Genomic DNA, 20,410 nt, shown 5'->3' with positions numbered 1-20,410 from the left:
GGTCTGTTGCTGACTCCAGAGAAGTACTGGGATGGGCACTTGCTTTGCTAAAAATAGCAAAGTCAAATTGTGAAAGGACTAGAAGGAACCTTTCCTTCCTGAGTTAAGGTCTAATTCAGTTAAAAAATGAAGTTACGAGTTTATGGAGTGTAGCCAAAAAGATAAGTCTTACCCTTTGGCCTGAGGATGACGTAGATCTACCAAAGGTTTTCCTCCGCCACAGATAAGGAATCCCAGTAATGGCCACCTCATCATCCCTCCCTTGACTCTTGGAAAGGTTCAACGAGAATGAGAGGCCAGATCTCCCTAACAAATGCTCAGCTTCACATACGACAGTCTCCCTGTAGTTGTACCCTGAACATGGCATTTTGGGTTTGTTTCCTTTTGGGTCTGTTGACCTTGCATGCTTGTGCCCTTTTTTGCAGACTCTTATGTTGTTAGCACATTACTCTCCTTTGACTTCTGTACAGGTCTGTTAAAGTTATTCGGCTGATTGGCCGAGACACTGTGGAAGAAATAGTCTGCAGGAAAGCAGCTTCCAAGCTGCAGCTCACCAACACGATCATAGAAGGGGGCCATTTTACTCTGGGAGCCCAGAATCCTGCTGCGGATGCTGACCTCCAGGTAAAACGTGTTGTTCTTCACTGTAGAATATGTCATGGTTTCAGTCATTGCTCCCATGATGAGAAAGCAAATGAACTAACCACCCACTCTCCCCAACTACACATTTGTTCTCTGGCCAGATTCCTACCTGCCATGGTATCTACTGCATGCAAGCTGCTGTGGGAGCTAAAATGAATATGGTACATGAAGGCAGCAGAATACAGAATAAGGATGGGCTTTGGATCCCTCTGACTTTGATTCACATCCAAGCCTCGTCCCTTATTGGCTGTGTGGCTTTGAGCAGATCGCTTAACCTTCGCTTTTCTAAAAATGAGGATACCACAAAGTTACCTGAGGGAGCTGTTAAGAGAATTAGGTAAAATAAAGGACTTAGCATAATAAATAATGGTTAATCTCATACCTCCATCTTAATCCCAGACCCTTAGATCAGTGCTTTACATCACCTTCTTCATACGCGGAGGAGGGTGGACAAGATCAGGAACTGAAAATTATGCCATAGGAAAAATACATGAAAGAACTAGAGTTAATTGCTTGAAGAAGGGAACACCAGATAGGAAGCAGATGCTGGCTTGGAAGACTTTAGAGAAAGCTCTCTTCCGGAAGAGGGCTTGGAGGTATTCTATAGCAGCCCTTGGGTTAAAATTAGAACCCATATTATGGTATATCCCAGGTTCTCCCATTTTGATCCAGGGATGAGGGGCTGGAAGCAGAGAGACCAACTCCTAGGATACTGAAAAGATCCAGGCATGAAGTGAGTAATAGACCTCTGACGGGGCAGCAGCAGTGGGAAGGTCTGGCGTGAGCAACATTATAAGAGAAGAAATGACAGGAGTCAGCTGCTTAGAGGTGGGTAGCTAGGGAGATGGAAAACTCAAAGATGTCTGTAAGGTCTTAAGCCTGGTTAATGAGGCGGATAGAAATTGGGAAGGTAGAAGGTAGGCAGAGTTTTAGGAAGGGGAAGATAATTTAGGCTTTAGTCCACAGAGTTTGCAGTAAAAAAGAAAATATAAACAAAACTAACGTTAGAGGAAAACTCAGAGACAAGAATTTCATTTGCAGAAGTTTGTAAGAGAGAGCAGGCTTTAAAGGGACTAGTTTATCAAACAAAATATTGGGTTAGCCGAAGAGTTCCTTCGGGTTTTTCTGTAACATCTACTTGAAAAACCCCAGACGAACTTTCTGGCCAACCCAATGTAAGTATTCAAAAGGAAAAATAATTATACACTATTATAAGCAGAAATACCAAGTTTATGGTTAGTCTGGTTAAAAAAAATTTTCTCACATGGTTATCGTATCCACAAAGACCAGTGAATATCTTTACATATCAGCTTTGCAAAAGACAGGGCTCACATTGGTTTTGTTAGGGAGTCAGTAACTTACAGGAAAGGCCCAAGGTTTCATTTATTTTGGGACTAGAACTAGAAAGTAATCCTGGGTTTTGTGTGTTTACTAGTTTGATTTTTGTTTATCTCAAGGTGCAAAGTGTGTTTTTGTTTTGTTTTGTGTTTTTCTTTTTTCTGTTTTTCCTTTGGTTCCCAACTGGCGTGTGCATGCTTATCCTGCTGGTGGCAGGGCAGGCTGTACGTATCGTTTCCACATTATCCAAGAGGCAGTTATAAATCTAAGATGAAAGCTTGAGAGAGAGGTAGGGGCAGACTGCAGAGACTCTTAAATATGGTTGTCCATGCATGGGTTTTCCATAGAACCTTGAGAGTGACAAGCTCAGCGTTGGGTCTGGTGAAGGGAATGGATGGCAGAGCCTTGGAGCGCCCACGTTCTGGGTGTTGGGGAAGGAGGAGGTGTGGTCAGTGAGAAGTTTGAACTCTCTCCTAGTGGGGGAGGGGCTCAGGGGATTCAGTCAGGGTGTCCCTGTGATGGAGGCTGCTGGGCCTATCCGTGTGATCGGGTAGCCGTGCCTCTGTGCCACAGGCTAAGTACTGGTGAGAACATAGACTCCTAGCTGTTTAAGAGAGGCTCTGTCGGAATCTCGCCCCGCTCATGTCTGATTTCTCTCTTACTTACAAGATTCTACAAGTTATCTGTTTGGTTGCCGAAAGCAAAGGTAACAACCCAGTGCCCTTATCTCAGAAGAAAGCAGTGTTTGTTTGTAAAATAAAAAGAATCCAATAGCAAAAGACGTGACTGTAGCTTAGTAAATCTAAGAAGTGTAGGATCCTGAAGTCCTCAAGGAAGGAAGCAGATTCATTATCCTGCAGGAAGAGCATGATAGAAACAGAGAGAGGCAGATGCAGATGTAGTGAATGTTTATTGAATGCTTACTGTGTGCTAAGTACCATAAACAGTGCTTCTTTCCAGTTGTTTCCGTGAATGTGAATAACAAGAGAATGAGGTAGGCACTCTCTTTATTCTTATTTTAAATAATTTGCCCAAGGACATTCATTCATTAGGAGTCCAATCCAAGTACTCTCTAACCTCCAAGCACATGCCCTTGCCCTTGCCCTTAATTACTGTAATATATTGTTTCTCTAAAGACACATGTAGTCCCTTGATGACTGAGACACATCACAAGTGAAAGCATAAATATAAGGTAGCCTGAAAGGAGTGTCCCAGGACGGACCAGTCTTTTTCATAAATTGTTTTTCATAAATTTCCATTTTTGGTGCCAGTTGCCAAAGCCAGTCGCCTTGTTATATATATTAGGGTTAAAGATCAACATATCCAGGTTTGTTCAATGCTTAGGTGAGCTATCTAGAGATAACTGACCCAGTCTAAAAAGACAAGATGCAAATGAGCCAAGATGTGAGTGCACCTTGGTTTAGAGTCTCAGAGTTAGCAGCAAGGGAAGTACATAGTTGAAAGAAGGAAGCTAAAGCCAAGAAAGATGATCTGGACTTTTTGCTTGGCTCCTACAGCCCTAGGGACAGGCTGAGGGTACGTTAGAGAGAAGGGAAGAGAAGCAGGGTAGTGCATTGCCAGAGGCATGTCCAGCAACATTAGAACTGAGAAATGGCTTTCAGGTCTAGTGGTCAGGAGTTGTTACTGGTCTTTGTGAAGGTGGTTTCCATAGAGCACTGTGGCAGGCACAAAATTGCCTAAGGAAAGAAGTCACTTAAGTACCCTGTGTAGCCTTCTTGTTCTAAGAAGTTGGCAGTGGGAGGGGTGGGAGAGTAGCTAACAGGGTCTGTGACTTCTCATGGGGCTTTTAGGACTGCCTGTGAAAAAGACTCCATGAGAAGTGCTAAGATAATGCAGAAAATGACTGTGATTCTTCAAAAAAAAAAAGAAAATTGGAGGCTCAAATTTTTTGTTTATTGAGGATTGTCAAAGTCAGCATCTCTGACTATTTATCACCTCTCTGCTTACCCATCATCCAACAACAAAACAGCCCTGTTGGTGTCATCTATCATGGGGAGAGAAGAAAGGATGACCATCAGGGAGGGAATGTGCCTGGTGTCGTTAAGCCACTTTGCAAATCACTGATATCCAATGTTTGTTTTCATGCGGGCCAACTGGACTTTTTGTTTTCTTTATTCAAGTTGACTGAGATACTCAAATTTGGTTTGGATAAACTGCTGTCCTCTGAGGGGAGCACCATGGATGAAATAGACCTGGAGTCTGTCCTGGGAGAAACAAAAAATGGCCAGTGGATCTCTGATGCCCTGCCTACAGCAGAAGGAAGCAGAGAGCAAGAGGAAGGAAGTAAGTGGGGGATGAGAGCAGAGCTAATGGCACAGCCACCCCAAGCTAGAACATGACTGAGATGCGTCCCCAGGGAAAGTCCTGGATACTGCTCCTAAGACATCCTTTTCCTACCCAGCCCTATTTTTATCCTGGGCACACTGTTTAAGACTTGGTTCAAGAACTCTTCCTAGGCTGATTGGAAATTCCCTTGTGTCTGAACTTTGAACCAAATTGATATTAATGCTTATGATAGTATCAAAGATTTTAATTTGCATTTTTTTCCTCCCTTGATTGCAAGGATCTTCTCCTTTGTTTATTCATAAATCCTTCTGTCCTTAGTATGGTGCTGCACATAGTGATCCCTTTTCTGTATAGTAGAATGATTTATTTTTTAAATTATAGTTAACACCAATTGAGCATTTATCCTGTGTTCATTTAACAGTGTGTTCTTGTCATGTGCCTTTTACCTTATACCTGTGTTTTCATTCATTCTTCACAGTGCTCCATGAGGTGAGGTACCATTAATTTTTTTTTAATTAAAAACATTATTTATTGCCTGCATTGGGTCTTTATTGCTGTGCACGGGCTTTCTCTGGTTGCGGCGAGTGATGGCCACTCTTCATTGCGGTGTGCGTGGCTTCTCTTGCTGTGGAGCACAAGCTCTTGGCACACGGGCTTTAGTAGTTGTGGCACACGGGCTCAGTAGTTGTGGCTTGTGGGCTCTAGAGTGCAGGCTCAGTAGTTGTGGCACACGGGCTTTGTTGCTCCACGGCATGTGGGAGCTTCCCCACCCAGGGATTGAACCTGTGTCCCCTGCATTGGCAGGTGGATTCTTAACCACTGTGCCACCAGGGATGTCCCTAATTTTAATTTTTTAGTGATGCAATATATATGTCATGACATGCTTTTGTCTTTTTTTTTTTTTTTCTGATTTGGTCAGCATTTGTCTTTTGTCCATTTCTATTTCTATAGAATTTGAATTTCTGAGTTGAAACGTTTTTTTCACGTAGTAGCTTTGTAAGGATGTTCCCTGATGTCTTAGGGTTATTTTGAAATGATGTTATTTTCCTGTACCAGTGGCAACAGAGATTCATTGTGGACTGGGGTGAGAGGTCTAATAGTCTTACTAGGCTTCTTAATTCAAGAGTACCTTATTCCATTCTTACAGAGAAGGGCAGTTTCTTTACCTGATGCTGCTTCCTTTTTTTGGGTGGAGAGTAAGCTGGCATGACTTCTGGTTTTGTGATTCTCTTTTGTTTCTGTAGGACCCTGAATTTCCATCCCTTGCTTCCTTCTTTCCTTTGCCACCAAACTGTCAAGGCATGTCTCTCCCTTCTAAGTTGTCTCTTTCCCCCAGAAGCAATGCCTTCCCAAATTGCCAGCTGCAAGTGCTTTCTAGTCCCTTCTTTTCAACTCCTTAGTAGCCACTGCTCTGATCTACCAGATCTCAGACATTTCCTCACTAATTTCCCATTTGGTGTGTGACCTTCTTGTGGGGGATGAATTTGATCTGTCTGAGGTTGCTAGAACCCTGCTGCCTCTTTTCTGTGCCGTCTCTGCCAGACTCTCTACTCCAGTGTGGGCTTGAGAGCTCACTCAGCTGGTTTGGGATGTTTTCTTTTCTACCTACCTGCAAACTGAAGTTTGTAGTACTCTCTGACTCCTAGTTTTGTAGTAGGTGTGGGTTCAGGGTGGTCTTGTTATCCTTGTCGTTCTGTATGGTTTTTATAGGATGTTTGGGGAGATTGGAACGTTGGCACCTGGCATGATTCTACAAGACACTGTTCTTTGACTTTTCTCGTAGTTTAGCTTTTAAACTTTTTAATATTAGCATCCTATTTTTATTCTTTAAGAACTCTTTCTTATTCTCTGCTTGTTGTTTTAATTGTATCTTGTTCTTATTCCAGGGATGTAACATCCACTCTGAGGACATTTATTATAGCTTTAAAAAAGTATTCCAGGGAGAATAGTGTATCTTTTAAAAAAGTATTCCTCTACTCCCTGTGTTGTCTCTCTTTTCTCCAATTGCTTCTGCTTCTTTTTAAAAAATTTGTCTTGTCCTTGTTGGTAGTTTTCCTGAAATATTTGGTGCACTCTGGCTGGCTGTTCACGTATGCTGGTGAAATGCCAAAGCTGATGGACAGCTCTGGCCTGATCAGGCGATCAGGTATATGGGCTCCTGGAGCTTATTCCAGCATCACTGGTTGGTGAGTTAGCTTTCACATTGAAGGCGGCCTTCCCAGATGTCTGTATTTGAAATCTTTTCTCTGAGCAACTCTATTATTTCTCCAGAGACAAATCCTTTAATATCTTTCCTGGAAGAGGTGAGTAGGGGTTGGAGTAACCTGTTTGCTCAGATTGAGGAGACAACATGAGTAAAGGGGTTCAGGGCGCTCCTGTTATTTGGTGTGCAGATTTTCTCTCAGTTCCTCCATCCCATGGTTCTTTGTGCATGTAAGTTCTGAGCTTTTGAAGGATTGAAAGGGTTTCTGTTCTCATAATCACCCCTTGACTAGGCACCTGTGTTTGGCTTCCACTATTCTTTCCATTCTGTTATCATTCCTCCAGCCACTTACTGTTTTCTAAAGAGTTATTGCACTTTGCATCCACTGTCATCTCACATTTTTTTTTTAAATCCCTTTACTGCCATGGAGTTGTTTTAGGTGGGAGAAGAAGTAGATGTATGTGATCCTATTTTTAAGTTGCATTTTGATTACATTAAGCACTGAAGCTTGCGCCCATTTCTACACTCATCTAGATTAATTTCAGCTTATTTTCCTAATGTTTAGTATAACAAAATAAATTTTCACTGTTTTCCAGAAGGATAATTATAATTTTTTTGGCAGTTGGACTGAGAAATACATTTTTTTCAGGCAGTCCAGCTGCCAGAAAGATTCCCCAGTTGTATTAAAATTTGGAATTTTATCTTTGATCAATGAGTATAGGTTCACTCTGTGGTGATATAGATGAGTGTCTAAGGATATAGATGAGTGTCTAAGCCTGTGGTCTCCAACCTTCTCTTGACTGCAGAGTGAAGACAGGCAGCATGGTTAAAAGAATATAAATGAATATGAAAGACTAGTAATTACAGCATCCCCTATCAAAATTAAATAATAAAACAGGGTGGCTTTATGTTGAATGCCAGGGTTTTTTTTTAAAAGCACGTCTGTAAGTTGAGAATTGCATGCAATATGAAGCTACATATGTTGATATTTGCCACTTCTCGGCTCTTTGTTTTTTTTCCACTTGTTGATAGAGCACCACATTGAAAGCCTCCCTGCTGATTTAATTAGCAAATACCAATTAGAATTACAGCTGGTTGGATTTGGGTACAAGTGTGAAGCAATTGATCTCTTGAGAATGAAAATGTTTTGCTTTCATACTCTCTAGGGAAAACATACGTATAGCTGATTTTATAATGCTCTGAAAATACATTCCTTGGTAACGTGTGCTTCACTTTAGAATCACTTTCTCACCTCTCTGGTTCCTAGTCTTGGCTTGTTATGACTTCTCTTTATCATGTGATTCATGATCTTGGCAAAATCACCCAACCTCTTTGAGCCTTTGTGTCCTCCTCTGTAAAATGGTGCTATCGGTGTCTGCTGTACTCTTTTACATAGCTGTAGAAATCATAGCCTAAAATTCTATTCAAGTTTATACTATCATGATTAGTGTTACTCTGTTATTTGCTGGCCTGTTATCTTTCCATCCTTCTGTAGACAACAGTAATATACTGAGAAGAGCACACTGGTCTTAGAGTCAGAAAATCCCACTTTCTTCACTTATTGGCAGTGAGAACTGGGGAGTCTCTTAATCACTGTCTGACCCTCAGTTTTCCCTTTCTTAAGTGGGGTTAGTATACCAGAACTGTGGTGAGGCTCAGGAAAATGCTTCATGAGATCTGCAAAGAATATTGTAAACCTAAGGGATTGTTTTTGTGATTCATTATTTCCTCATAGATTTTCTACTTGTTCCTTTTAATATTACAGAAAAGGGGGGAAGAGTTGAGTTATTAAAAGTGTGTTTGGAATTTAAAAAATATGCTCTTGGTTACCTTTATTAGGTGATCTTAATGTCAGTGAGATTTATGCTGGGGAGTAGTGTGGAATGAATGGACGAGTGATCCAAGACTCAGCAGGGTGGAGGCATCCAGCAGAGACTCACACACTATCTACAGGTAGACCAAAAGGGCTTTAGCCATGCTCTCTCCTTTGAAAAGTAAATATACGAGATCCCCATGTGGATCCCAAACCCATCAGCATTAGTGGGATTGGAAATCCAGTACCTTTATCACAAGCTAATCTTAGCCCATTTAAAATACAGGCTGTTCTCTTGTTCGCCATGGTTATTGCTTTGACTAGAATCAATCTGCTTTTCTTTGGTATCTAACATATTCTTTTTTGTGTTTTCTGTTTTTAGAAAACCACATGTACTTATTTGAAGGTAAAGATTATTCTAAGGAGCCTAGTAAAGAAGACAGAAAATCATTTGAGCAATTGGTGAATCTTCAGAAAACCCTTTTGGAGAAGACAAGTCAAGAGGGCCGGTTACTTCGAAATAAAGGCAGTGTAAGAACTATTAATTTATGTAAGGATAAATTCTTCCAAATTTTTAACCTAGGAGAACAAAAAATGATGCTGGGAGTGATTTGTTAAGAAATAAGTATGTAAGTATTTGTTAAAATAGAAGTGTAATTAACTGTACCCTAGTATAAAGACTATATAAGAAGTTGGCGTAAAAATCATAACAAGGAGGGTATTTTTTACCATTTAATGCAATTGATAGCAGCCTTCTCTATCTAATTCACTCCTGAAGGGATCACTATATTACACCAAAATACCATACCCTGCTGCTGGCAGTCATGACCCTGTGTCATTAAGGAAGAATGGCAATGATGTATGTAATGTCCATAGTATTTGGTACTTAATCTGTGCTCATTAAGTGCTAGTTATTGTAAAGATAATCATGATGTCGAACTATTCAGTTTAAGACAGAATGATATAACACATTGAGGAAGACTTCCATTAAAAATGGTTAAACCTAAAATAGCATCCTGAGGGTATGCCTTCAATTTCTTAAGAAAGTTATTTTCTGAAGTACCTTATTACTAATGAAATTAATCAAAATGATGTATTGTTATAGTAACCATGCCAGCGCTTTGGTAGAGTATTCTGGTTACCATGCCTACAAGATGTGTAAATTGAAGTGTTTTGCCACCACTTCCTACCACCCAAGGTGGCATGGAGATGCCATGTGTTATGAAATATTAAGCATGTTGCTTCTGTTCAGAGTGTGTTTTAGGGATGAATGAAACTCCTGAAGGAACAGGTAGCCTCCAACTTTCCTGGTTACAGAGGTTGGTCTTCCTCCAGGTTCTCATCCCAGGCCTCATGGAGGGGTCTGCCAAAAGGAAGCGGATTCTGAGCCCAGAAGAGCTGGAGGACAGAAGGAAGAAAAGACAAGAATCAGCAGCCAAGAGAAAGAGACTAATAGAGGAGCAGAAGAGGAAAAAGGAAGAAGCAGAACATAAGAAAAAGTATGTGTGTGTTATTTTATTGCATTATTAATAAAGTTGAGGGTCCCAGTTGGTAAAGGAATCACTGTTGCATAGTGAGTCCACAGTTGAACATCACTTTAAAATTGCAGAAAACATCTGTAAAGCTGGTAATTCCTACTGGTAATAGAATAATTTTTTAAAGATCAGAATTTAACCTTAACAGTCTACTTAAAAGAACAGTCCTGAGTGCCTAAGGCAGAGAAGTTGCATTCAGTTGAAGCTAGAAAATTTTAGGATTTTATTGCAGCTGTCTGACAAGAGTAGTTTACTTGAACAGTCCCTTTTAGTCACATGTTCTTAAAAACAGTGACATCCGGTGGCTGCTTATTTTTGAAGTGTAGTCAGGAGGCAGTTAGTAAGGCTAATCAGTAAGGCTTCTTGTTTATTTACAAATAGGCAGAAAACAGGGTGAGTTTCTAATTGCATCTCCACTTGGCACTTACTGTTTGTGAATAGCAGTACAAGATGTGCTCTAAGGGAAATTGTGATAGGCCCAGTTAATTTCCTTTTCTCTGGCCTGTTGAAGGATGGCCTGGTGGGAGTCCAACAATTACCAGTCCTTCTGCCTGCCCTCCGAGGAGAGTGAACCAGAGGACCTGGAGGATGGGGAAGATGAGAGCTCTGCCCAACTGGATTATGAGGACCCAGACTCGACCTCCATCAAGTATGTAAGCGGTGATGTCACCCACCCGCAGGCCGCAGCGGAGGATGCTGTCATCGTGCACTGCGTAGGTAGGAGAAGTGGTGGGGCCTCAATCTTTATGGTGCTAAGGTCTGGGGAAGATGAGGTAGAACCCTGATTTAGAGGTGATTAATGGGCCCAGAGCAGTCTCTTGTGGTCAGAAAGAGTGTGAATTTTAGAACCAGGAGACTGAGATTTGACTCTTGTCTCTCTTGTTTACCTGGTTGAGCAGCCCAGCCTCTTTGGGTCTCAACTTTCTTATCTGTATAATGGTATAATATTATAATATCTGCACTGTTCTCTGCCCAAGGTTTTTAAGAGAGTGCAAGGAGGTGACATCTATAAGACAAACGAATCCTTTCAAAACTCCAAGCATGTTCTTCCCTTATGACCTTTGCACATTTTACTTCCTCTGCCTGGAGCCCTCTTCCCCCACTTAGCCGCATCAAGCATTGTTCAAATGTCTGCATCTCAGAGAGGTCTCTCTTGATTGCCCAGACCCCATTCTCACCTCTCTACTTTTCTGTATCCACTTTCTTACCATGATGATACATCACTACCTGACATATTACCTGTGTATTTGCTTGTTTCATTGAACTAGAAAATAAGCTTCATGGGAGTTGGGATTTTTTTTTTTGTCCACTGCTATAACCCTAGTGCCCGAAACAGTTCTTGATATGTAATACTAGCAAATATTTATAGTATGATTGAATGAATGAATGACTCTAAATACAAGGTGCTAACCAGCTGTGTTAGTACCAGCTTGAAAAAGTCATTTAACCTTTCCACTTTCTTAACCTGTAAAATGGGAGTTGTGTGCTGTTGTATTACATCTACTCTCCATCCTCCTCAGCCATCTCCCAGGCATTAATAGAAGTGTTACAGAGATTCTGCTCTTTCAGAACACTAATTTTTTTTGATGTTTTTCTGTTATGATGGCCAGGTATATTTCAGAAAACCTAAACATATTTGAGAAGTCCAATGTATAATATGCCTACGAGATTAGACAGTTTTTTTCTGCCCTTTGAAAAATCATTCTTCTATGGATCTCTTCGGCATACCTTTGTTTTTTTAAATTGTGGACTAGATTTTGCCTCCTATAGAAGAAAATTTTCTCTTTCTTCTATCAGATGACTCTGGCCGCTGGGGCAGAGGTGGTTTATTCACAGCTCTGGAAATAAGATCTGCTGAGCCAAGAAAAATATATGAGCTGGCTGGGAAAATGAAAGGTAAGAAGCAAAGCAGAGAGAAGGGATAAGGATGGAATAAGAGGGGAGAGGACACTTAGGACAAGTATTAGATATGTAAAAAGCACTAGATGAGGAGTTGGAAGAGCTAGTTGGAGTCCAAGTTCTGTCATCAGTTAGCTAGCTGGTATGTGACTTTGAGGCAATCCCTTCCCCTCCCTCTGCCTGTTTTCTCATTTGTAATTTATGAATAATATTTATTCCACCTACCGCATGGGACTATAATGAGGAAAATGAATATGCAAGTATTTTGATAAGTGTCAGTCCCTGCATGCATGTTAAAGTTTTGGCTTTAAGATCATTTCATTGTTTACCCAATTCACTTCATCTTCTTGAGGGACTATCTCCTGAAAATGTCAGACACCTGTGGGAGAGAAATCAGACATACCATTGAAGTGCTAACAACAGCTGGGTGCTGAAGGGAAGGAAGTTGTCCTGTGAAGTTAGCACAGGCTGGGGTATAACACTCCTACTCCTGTAGGCATTGGAGAGTGAATACAAAACCCAGAGACATCTAGGCTGGGAGGGGGTGGGGTACTATGCACTTAAAATTCCTTTAAAAGTCTTATGTTTGTCTTAAACTATTCAAATTTTGCATTCTACTATATATATATATATATCTGTATTTGTATATTTTCCTACCACATCCAAATCATATCAAATTCTCTAGAGAAATGTGCTAATTTAATTCTGTGGCTTTTGCATACTCTTTTAAGTCATTCTAAAATATTTGCTCTGCTATGCCATTATGCTACTTAAATCTCCCATGTCTTTCCACTAGCCATTGGATACGGTCCTGCCTAGAATGCCATCTTTCTGGATCAGTTCATCCAGAATTATAACAATTGTAAATTTATATGCACCCAACATCTGTGTACCTAAATATATTAAGCAAATATTAATAGATATGAAGGGAGAAATAGACAATACAATAATAATAGGTACTTCAGTACTCTACTCTCAGCAATGTATAAATCATCCAGACAGAAAATTAACAAGGAAATGATGGGCTTGAAGCAAACATTAGACTAAATAGACCTAACAGGCATCTATAGAACATTCCATCCAACAGCAGCAGAATAGACATTTTTTTTAAGTGCACATGGAACATTTTCAAGGATAGATCATATGATCGGGCAAAAAACAAATCTTAGCAAAATAAGACAATTGAACTCATACGAAGTATTTTTTCTGCTCACAATGGTATGAAACTAGAAATAAAACGAGGAAAAGCTGGAAAATCTTTAAGTATGTGGAAACTAAACAGCACACTCCTGAACAGTCAATGGGTCAAAAAAGAAACCAACAGGGAAATCAAAGAATATCTCAAAAAAATGAAAATGGAAACACAACATACCAAAACAGTTCTCTCTGAGAACTGGTGCTGCAAAACCAGCTCTGAGAGGGAAGCTTGTAGCAATAAATGCATATATTAAGAAATTAGATCACAAATAATCAACCTAACTTTACCCCCGAAGGAACTAGAAAAGAGGAACAAATTAAGCCCAAAGGTAGTAGAATGAAGGAAATGAAATTCAGAGCAGAAATAAATGAAATAGAGACCAGAAAAACAATAGAAAAGATCAATGAAACTACGAGCTGGTATTTCAAAAAGATAAATAAAATTGATAAAGCTTTAGCGAGACTAAAAGAGAGCAGACAACACCAGAAAAAAAATTATAACTGACCCTACAGAAATACATAAAATCATAAGAGACTGCTGTGAATAATTGTACACCACAAATTAGATAAACTAGAAGAAATAAGTTCATAGAATCTACAAGCTACCAAGACTGAGCCAGTAAGAACTAGAAGGTCTGAACAGACCAATAATGAGTAAAGAGATTGACTTGGTAATTAAAAACCTCCCAACACAGAAAACTCCAGGACCAGATGGCTTCACTGGCAAATTCTACCAAACATTTAAAGAAGAATTAACGCCAGTCCTTCTCAAACTCTTCCAAAAAATTGAAGAGGAGGGAACCTTTCCAAACTCATTATGTGGTGCTATTACCCTGGTATCAAAGCCAGTTAAGGGCACTAAAAGAAAACAGAGACTGGCCTACAGAGACAGGCCAATATCTCTGGTAAACATAGATGCAAAAATTCTCAATGAAATATTAGCAAACCTAATTCAGGAACTCATTAAAAGGATTACACCCTGTGACCAAGCAGGGATTTTCCCTAGGATGTAGGGATGGTTCAACATAAACAAATCAATAAATGTTGTACACCACGTTAATAGAATGAAAGGTAAACATGATCATCTCAATAGATGTAGAAAATACATTTGACAAAATAAAACATCCTTTTGTGATAACATACCCTCTGCAGATTGGGTATAGAAGGAACATACCTCACTATGATATTAAAGGTCATTTACAATAAAACTAAAGCTCGTATTATATTCCACAGAGAATTGAAAGCTTTTCCTCTAATACCAGGAACAAGACGGGTGCCACTCTCACCCATACCTGAGTAGATTTGGAAAAGGCAAGGTATAGGGAGGATTCAGAATAGTCCATCCTCAGGGATCTCATTCTGTAGTGAACTTTGTGTTCTTTCTGTTGCTCCTTTTTGTTTTACCTTAGATTTGAGTTTGGGAGGCGTCCTTTTATTTCCTGTTGATGATAGAGAATCAAGAAACAAAGGGCAAGATTTGGTAAGTAAAACATCCACATCAAGTTATCGGAGCTAAGCTTCGACTCCCATCACCTCCCCTTGAAACTGCTCCTGCTCCCACCCAGTTAACGATCATTCCTCCTAGCTGGCCCTGATTGTGGCCCAGCACCGTGATCGCGCCAATGTCCTGTCTGGCATTAAGATGGCAGCCCTAGAACAGGGCCTGAAGAAGATATTTTTAGCAGCAAAGAAAAAGAAAGGTAAGCTCTTCCGCTTGTGCTCAGGAATACATGAATTTCTGTTTCCAAGCATATGATGTGAGTTTTAAAGGGAAGTGAGAAATGTCAAGACCCCATTCAGTATACGTGAATATAAGCCCCAGTATGAGAGACCACAGAAGTAACGACCTCCTCATCTTATTTGCAAAGCCCTTTTGCTTTCTAAGTCACTTTCGTATCCATTATCTCTGTGAACCACCTGCATCCACTGGGGTATCTCTATCATGATTTTACAGATGAGGAAGCAAAGGACCAGAGATGAAGTAAACTGGTCATAGGCAGTTGGGAAATGCCGTTTATCCTATCCCCTCTTGGATAGTCACAGTCCGCATTAGCAGACACTTCCCTGCCGAAAACCAGAATTCAGTTTTGTTTCTAAGCCCAGTGTGTCTCAGAATTTGTTGAAGAATCTTTGCTTACTTAATTACATCTCACTCTTTGATCATATTCTATTTCCGTTATACCTACTTACTTCTAGAGTCTGTAGGTTCTCATGTTTAATAGAATTAATTTAATTTTTCCCTATTACAATCCCTCCCCAGAATATTTTTGACATTATATTCGTATAATGGGAAAACCAAGATGATATATATTTTGTTCATTGGAAGCCGCACAGTGACTCAGAATATATTATCTCCTGTGTATAGCTTACACACTTTAATCAATTTGATGAAGGCATCATGATCTTTTTTTTTTTTTTTTAACAGCAAGTGTCCATCTTCCACGCATTGGACATGCCACGAAAGGTTTTAACTGGTATGGTACTGAGCGACTTATTCGGAAACACTTGGCCTCAAGAGGCATCCCAACTTACATGTATCCTTTTGTTACCCTAATGGTGTGCACTTCCAGCTCAAAAGGGGAAAATGTCTTGCATTTTTCTGGTGTCATTACTTAATCCAAGGCCAAGTCCTCTTCTGCCATGATTTTTACTCTTCCCCTCTTCAATAAGAAGAAACTAAGAAGTATTCTCTAACTTGTATATATCCAAGGAGATAAATACACCCAAGCATTTCTGGTGCCAAAAGCTAAATTAAAAGATATATGAAGAGGGGAATTAATTGAACAATTCCCATTGGCTAACATATTGAATCTTTTTCACATCACTTCCGGAGATCCTTTAGATCCATAGACCAAAGGCTAATTCTGAGAACTTCACTCTGTTCACTAAAATAAAAAAACAGGCAAACAAGTGAACTATTTTATTTCTGAACCTATTCAATGTATTCTTAAGGAGCAGTGTGAAATCCATGTTGACCATAAGAATATAATCTAGTTTTGCTAGACTAGTATTTTCTTCTAATGACCTGCTTGCTGTATAAGTTAGCATTGTTTGAACTATAATACTGAGTCCAGAATTACTGGAAGAAGCTGAATTTGCCCCCAAGTGCTATAATTATACAGAAACTTCATCTTTTTACGTAGATACTTGTTGAAACTAATTCACTCAGTGGTGGTTTATTTAAATCACTATAAAAACTTAGAGAAGTTACATTTTATACACTTGCACAATTCAAGCAGTATCAAGAGAGTTAGTATATTAGTAATAAGTACTAACAAATATTGGGAAGATTTATTATATGGTAAAAGGAAATTAAGACAAGCTACTTCTGGAGTGATTATTTCAATAATTACTAAAGAACTAGTAGTTTCAGTAAAGTTTTAAAGTGATGAAATATATATTCCTTAACCATCCTTATCAGATATTACTTTCCAAGAAGCAAGGCTGCCATCCTTCATCCACAGGCCTCGTCTTCCTCATCAGGACAGCTGGTGCCTTAACAGTCAGCTCAGCATCAGATCCAGCCTTCAGCAACCAGCTAAGATATTTGCTCAAAGCTACTGTAATAGAGTATTTCAAAAAGGAATCAGGATCTGGTGGGCCTCTGAGATACTCTGTTTTCTGAATTCTAATTTTGTTCTCCTGGATGTGTTACTGATGTGGTACCTATAATACAGGGATGCACAAGTTGAGAAAATCCTTTGGCAGCTTGCCAGGGCCCCAGTTTGCATAGCTATTTGCATAATAATGAATATATTTTCTATCTCTAATGGTTTCTTTGCTTCCTTTCCCCTCAGTCTAGTTTACTTCCCCTCCATCAGACTGATTTCTTTATAGTGAGAAAGGTAAATGGATTAAGGAGAAAGGAAAGGTAATAGAACAGGGTGGCTCTCGGGGAAGGAAGTACCTTCAGCCAATTTGTGCCTTGGAAAGACAGGTCTCCGAGGGGAAAGGCTGAGAAATGAGATTCTTGATCCAGACATGTGGAGCCCCTCCTGCCCTTCTTTTCATCCTGCTCAGCATTCAGAGCTAGAAGAACACATGTTGGCCCAGAGGCCTGTCAAATGTGACTTCAGAGAAACCAGAGGATCACCTTTCGCCGTCCCACCAAATTCAGTTAAGCGTCAAGAAATAAGGGAATTGTGGAAATGTCACAAAGCTGACAGTGACTGTCAGACTGGGGAGGGCGGGGGATAGAGAACCACCAGAGGAGACTTAGGAAGAGACACCATAGGAGCTATGGCTTTTCACACTTTTGTACGTAACGTCTCAGTCTTGGCCGACTGTCCTCAACCAGCCTGATTTCTGTTGCTTTGAGGCCCTCAACACCTAGAGAAGCCTCAGCCCTGGGCCCTTGATTCAGGGAACCCTGGCTACTGGGGGTCTCAGAGCTGGGACCATGACCTTCTAAGGAAAGTAGTGCTGTTACTAGCTGGGTTATATTGTTCTATGTGACTCCCTGCCCGGCTCCTTCACCCTTCAACAATTTAGCATCTGTGTTGAAGACCTATTAGACCTTAAATTCATGATTCCTTAATTTGTTTTTCCTAAAATTTCTTACTTTCATTTTTATTGCTTCCTACCTATTTCTTTTGCCACCAGCCCTTGACATGTGGGTGATTATAATAACTTTAACCTCTTGACACTGGCATCTTAAGTCTTAGAAGCAGAACTGGAACTCTGAAAAGGGAGAATGTAGAGGAATCTAACCTAATGCACAGGTAAGCAGCCGGGCCTTCAGAAGCAGTCAAGAGTCCAAACAGGTGAGGTATAAGCAGATGCAAAGAAAACTTGATTGTCAGAAAGCTGTATACACCCCTGAAAAGCTGTACTTCCTTCGGATAGCAGAATGTGTAGGGCTAGCTGTGGGTGTTTCTGAACATCTGAGAGGGGCATCAGAGCAGGGAACTCACTCCCAAATGGAGCATAGCTGACATTTTTAGGGGCACAGGTGGTTTTTTTCTTTTTAAAAGACGGGGGCTTCTTATTTCCCTATACTGTCCGCCTTCTACAGCCACATGGGCTTTTGTTCTGGATGGAGGCCCTGGGCTGTGACCTTCTGCTCCCTGGTAAAGGGGGCAGAACAACAGAGAAGGAGATCAGAAAACTCACATAGCATCTTCTCCCTTAAACATGGGGCCACCTGTTAGTGGCAGCCCCCTGCTTTCTTTTCGACCTCTCCTAGCTTGTCAGTCAAAAATGCTGCTTTGCTTTATCTCCGTATGTCTTTCCTGTCTCATAACCCCTTCACTCTTCCCATCAAAGGGTGTGGTACTGTCTGGAAGGAAGAAAGAGAAGCTACCTACTTTGTTTATCCCAAGGGTTCTGTTCCATTTCTTCCATAGCATCTTTGATGCCATCTGGCCCTCCCCTCTGAGAAGGCCAAGACAGGGTCAAGAGGACAACTGTAAGATTTTGTTCGCTGATGAGCTTTTGTGGCGAGGTTTGTAGCCTAAACATCAGTGAAAAAAACCCTGCTTATTTAGAGAGTGAGGAAACTTAACCTTGAATTTTCTCTGTGTACAATCTTATATATTTTCTTGGTTTTTAATAAACTTTCCTTCACCTTGTAATATGCCTATAACTTGTTTAATTTTTTGTCCCATTAATCTAAACTACATCCTATTAAGTTAATTAATCCTCTTTAAGTATAGCTTGAATCAGCCATTTTAGAGCCCCAGATCATCTCTAGGCCAATGTGTTTTCTCTTTTTTGCTGTCTACTAGTTGAAGAATAAACTCATTCTAGCATTATTTGTCTTCCACCATAATTTAACCATATTTCCCAGAGACATCCTACAGTTTCTTGCTTGGGACTTTGCTCATTTTGGTCCCTCCCTGGACAGCCTTCATCCTCTAAAGGCCCTCCCCATCTCCAACCCCCTTATTGTCCCCTATCAAATCTGATTTTTTAAGAATCCAAAAAAATGTAATCTCGCTGTGCTTGAACTACTAATGATTATTGTGTTTGTGGCACTTAATTTGTTGACCTCATACTCACTGGTATATTTATGTAACTACTGCCTAAATACTGAGGCCTTTGAGGAAGGTGATTTCTCATTTATTTTTCATCTCACACAAGTCAATTAGTAGGTACTCAAATACTGAATTGAATTAGAATATGAGTAACTGGCTAGCAACTTGGGAAAAGTATTAGACTTCCTGAATATATCATAAACTCCAGATGGCTTAAGTACTTAAATATAAAACTTGAGAATATAGAAACTTTTCATTTTTATAGTGTCCGACTAGCAACTGCCCTTTGAAGCTTCTCCCAACTTCTCACTACAATACCAGTGGCATTAAGGTGAAGACTTATAACCACACTGAAAATAAGACAACCAACCAACCAAATGCCAGAATATGAGAGGAAATGACACTAGTTATAAGGCAAAGTGGAACTGAGATTTCACTTTAGGAAGCAAAGATTGCTTAAAAACCTAGAACCTTCACCAGCCAGCAAATGAGCAACCATCCTTCTATCCTTTCCTTCCCTTATGTTAACAGAAAGGTCAACTGCCCCGACCCCAATCTCTGCTGTGAATTCTGTCCCCTCCAGCCTTCTCAAGAATGTTATTCTACGAATTACTCTTTCTCTTATATATTCAGTTTTTTCTCTAAATTAGAATCTTTTCATTGACTTATAAACAAGGTCAAGTCACTCACATTAAAAAGAACTTAAATCCTCATTCCCTCCCTTGTCACAGCCAAACCTCAAGAGTTGTCCATTTACACTGTTCTTGTTTCCTCACCTCCCACTCACTCTTTAGCCCACATCATTCTGACTTTCTGCACTGTTGCTCCACTAAGTCTGTGTTAAGAATACCAATGACCTCTAAGTCACTAAATCCAGAGAACATTTTTCAGTTCTCTTGACCTCTTAGCAGAGTTCAACATTGTCCACTGCTTCCCACTTCCTGAACACTCTTGCCTTGGCTTCTGTGACAAAATAATCTCAGGAACTTATCTTTTATCATCTTTGCACAGTTTTTCCCCATGGTCTTTTTTTTAACCTAGTGTGTTAATTTGTTAAGGCTGCCACAACAAAATACCATAGACTGACTTAACTAGAAATGTATTTTCTCACAGTGCAGGAGGCTTGAAGTCCAAAATCAAGACGTCAGAAGGGTTGGCTTTTTCTGAGACCCCTCTGTTTGGCTTGCAGATGGCCATCTTTTTGCTGTATCCTCACAAGTGGTTTCCTCTGTGTGTGCATACCCCTGATATCTCTCTGTGTTCCTGAATTTCCTCTTCTTATAAGGACACCAATCAGATTGAATTAGGCACCATCCTAATGGCCTCACTAACTTAATGGCTCCTTAAAGGCACTATCTACAAATACAGTCACATTCTGAGGAACTGGGATTAAGGGTTCAACACATGAACTTTGGAGGACACAATTCAGCCCTAAACACCCAGCCATTAAATGTTGGAGTTCCTTACCATAAAAGACCCTGAATTGCCAAAGCAATCCTGA

At 40.2% G+C, this 20,410-nt stretch overlaps 1 protein-coding gene across 2 annotated transcripts in view; it reads left to right on the top strand.

The window, feature by feature from the left end:
• Positions 1-16,704, top strand: part of CHD1L (chromodomain helicase DNA binding protein 1 like) — a 53,029-nt gene extending 36,325 nt beyond the window's left edge. For both annotated transcript variants that reach the window (XM_057721514.1, XM_057721522.1), the window contains exons 14-23: positions 471-624; positions 4,122-4,284; positions 8,686-8,834; positions 9,639-9,802; positions 10,350-10,555; positions 11,636-11,734; positions 14,344-14,414; positions 14,520-14,634; positions 15,360-15,468; positions 16,356-16,704. In XM_057721514.1, the coding sequence (XP_057577497.1) occupies positions 471-624; positions 4,122-4,284; positions 8,686-8,834; positions 9,639-9,802; positions 10,350-10,555; positions 11,636-11,734; positions 14,344-14,414; positions 14,520-14,634; positions 15,360-15,468; positions 16,356-16,434 (1,309 nt within the window). In that variant the 3' untranslated portion in view covers positions 16,435-16,704. The remainder of the gene's footprint in view (positions 1-470; positions 625-4,121; positions 4,285-8,685; positions 8,835-9,638; positions 9,803-10,349; positions 10,556-11,635; positions 11,735-14,343; positions 14,415-14,519; positions 14,635-15,359; positions 15,469-16,355) is intronic.
• Positions 16,705-20,410: the final 3,706 nt, after the last annotated feature.

This window comes from Hippopotamus amphibius, chromosome 1, assembly GCF_030028045.1.
Source record: "Hippopotamus amphibius kiboko isolate mHipAmp2 chromosome 1, mHipAmp2.hap2, whole genome shotgun sequence".
NCBI classification, from domain to species: Eukaryota; Metazoa; Chordata; class Mammalia; order Artiodactyla; family Hippopotamidae; genus Hippopotamus; species Hippopotamus amphibius.
This window is presented reverse-complemented; position numbering and strand designations above follow the sequence as displayed.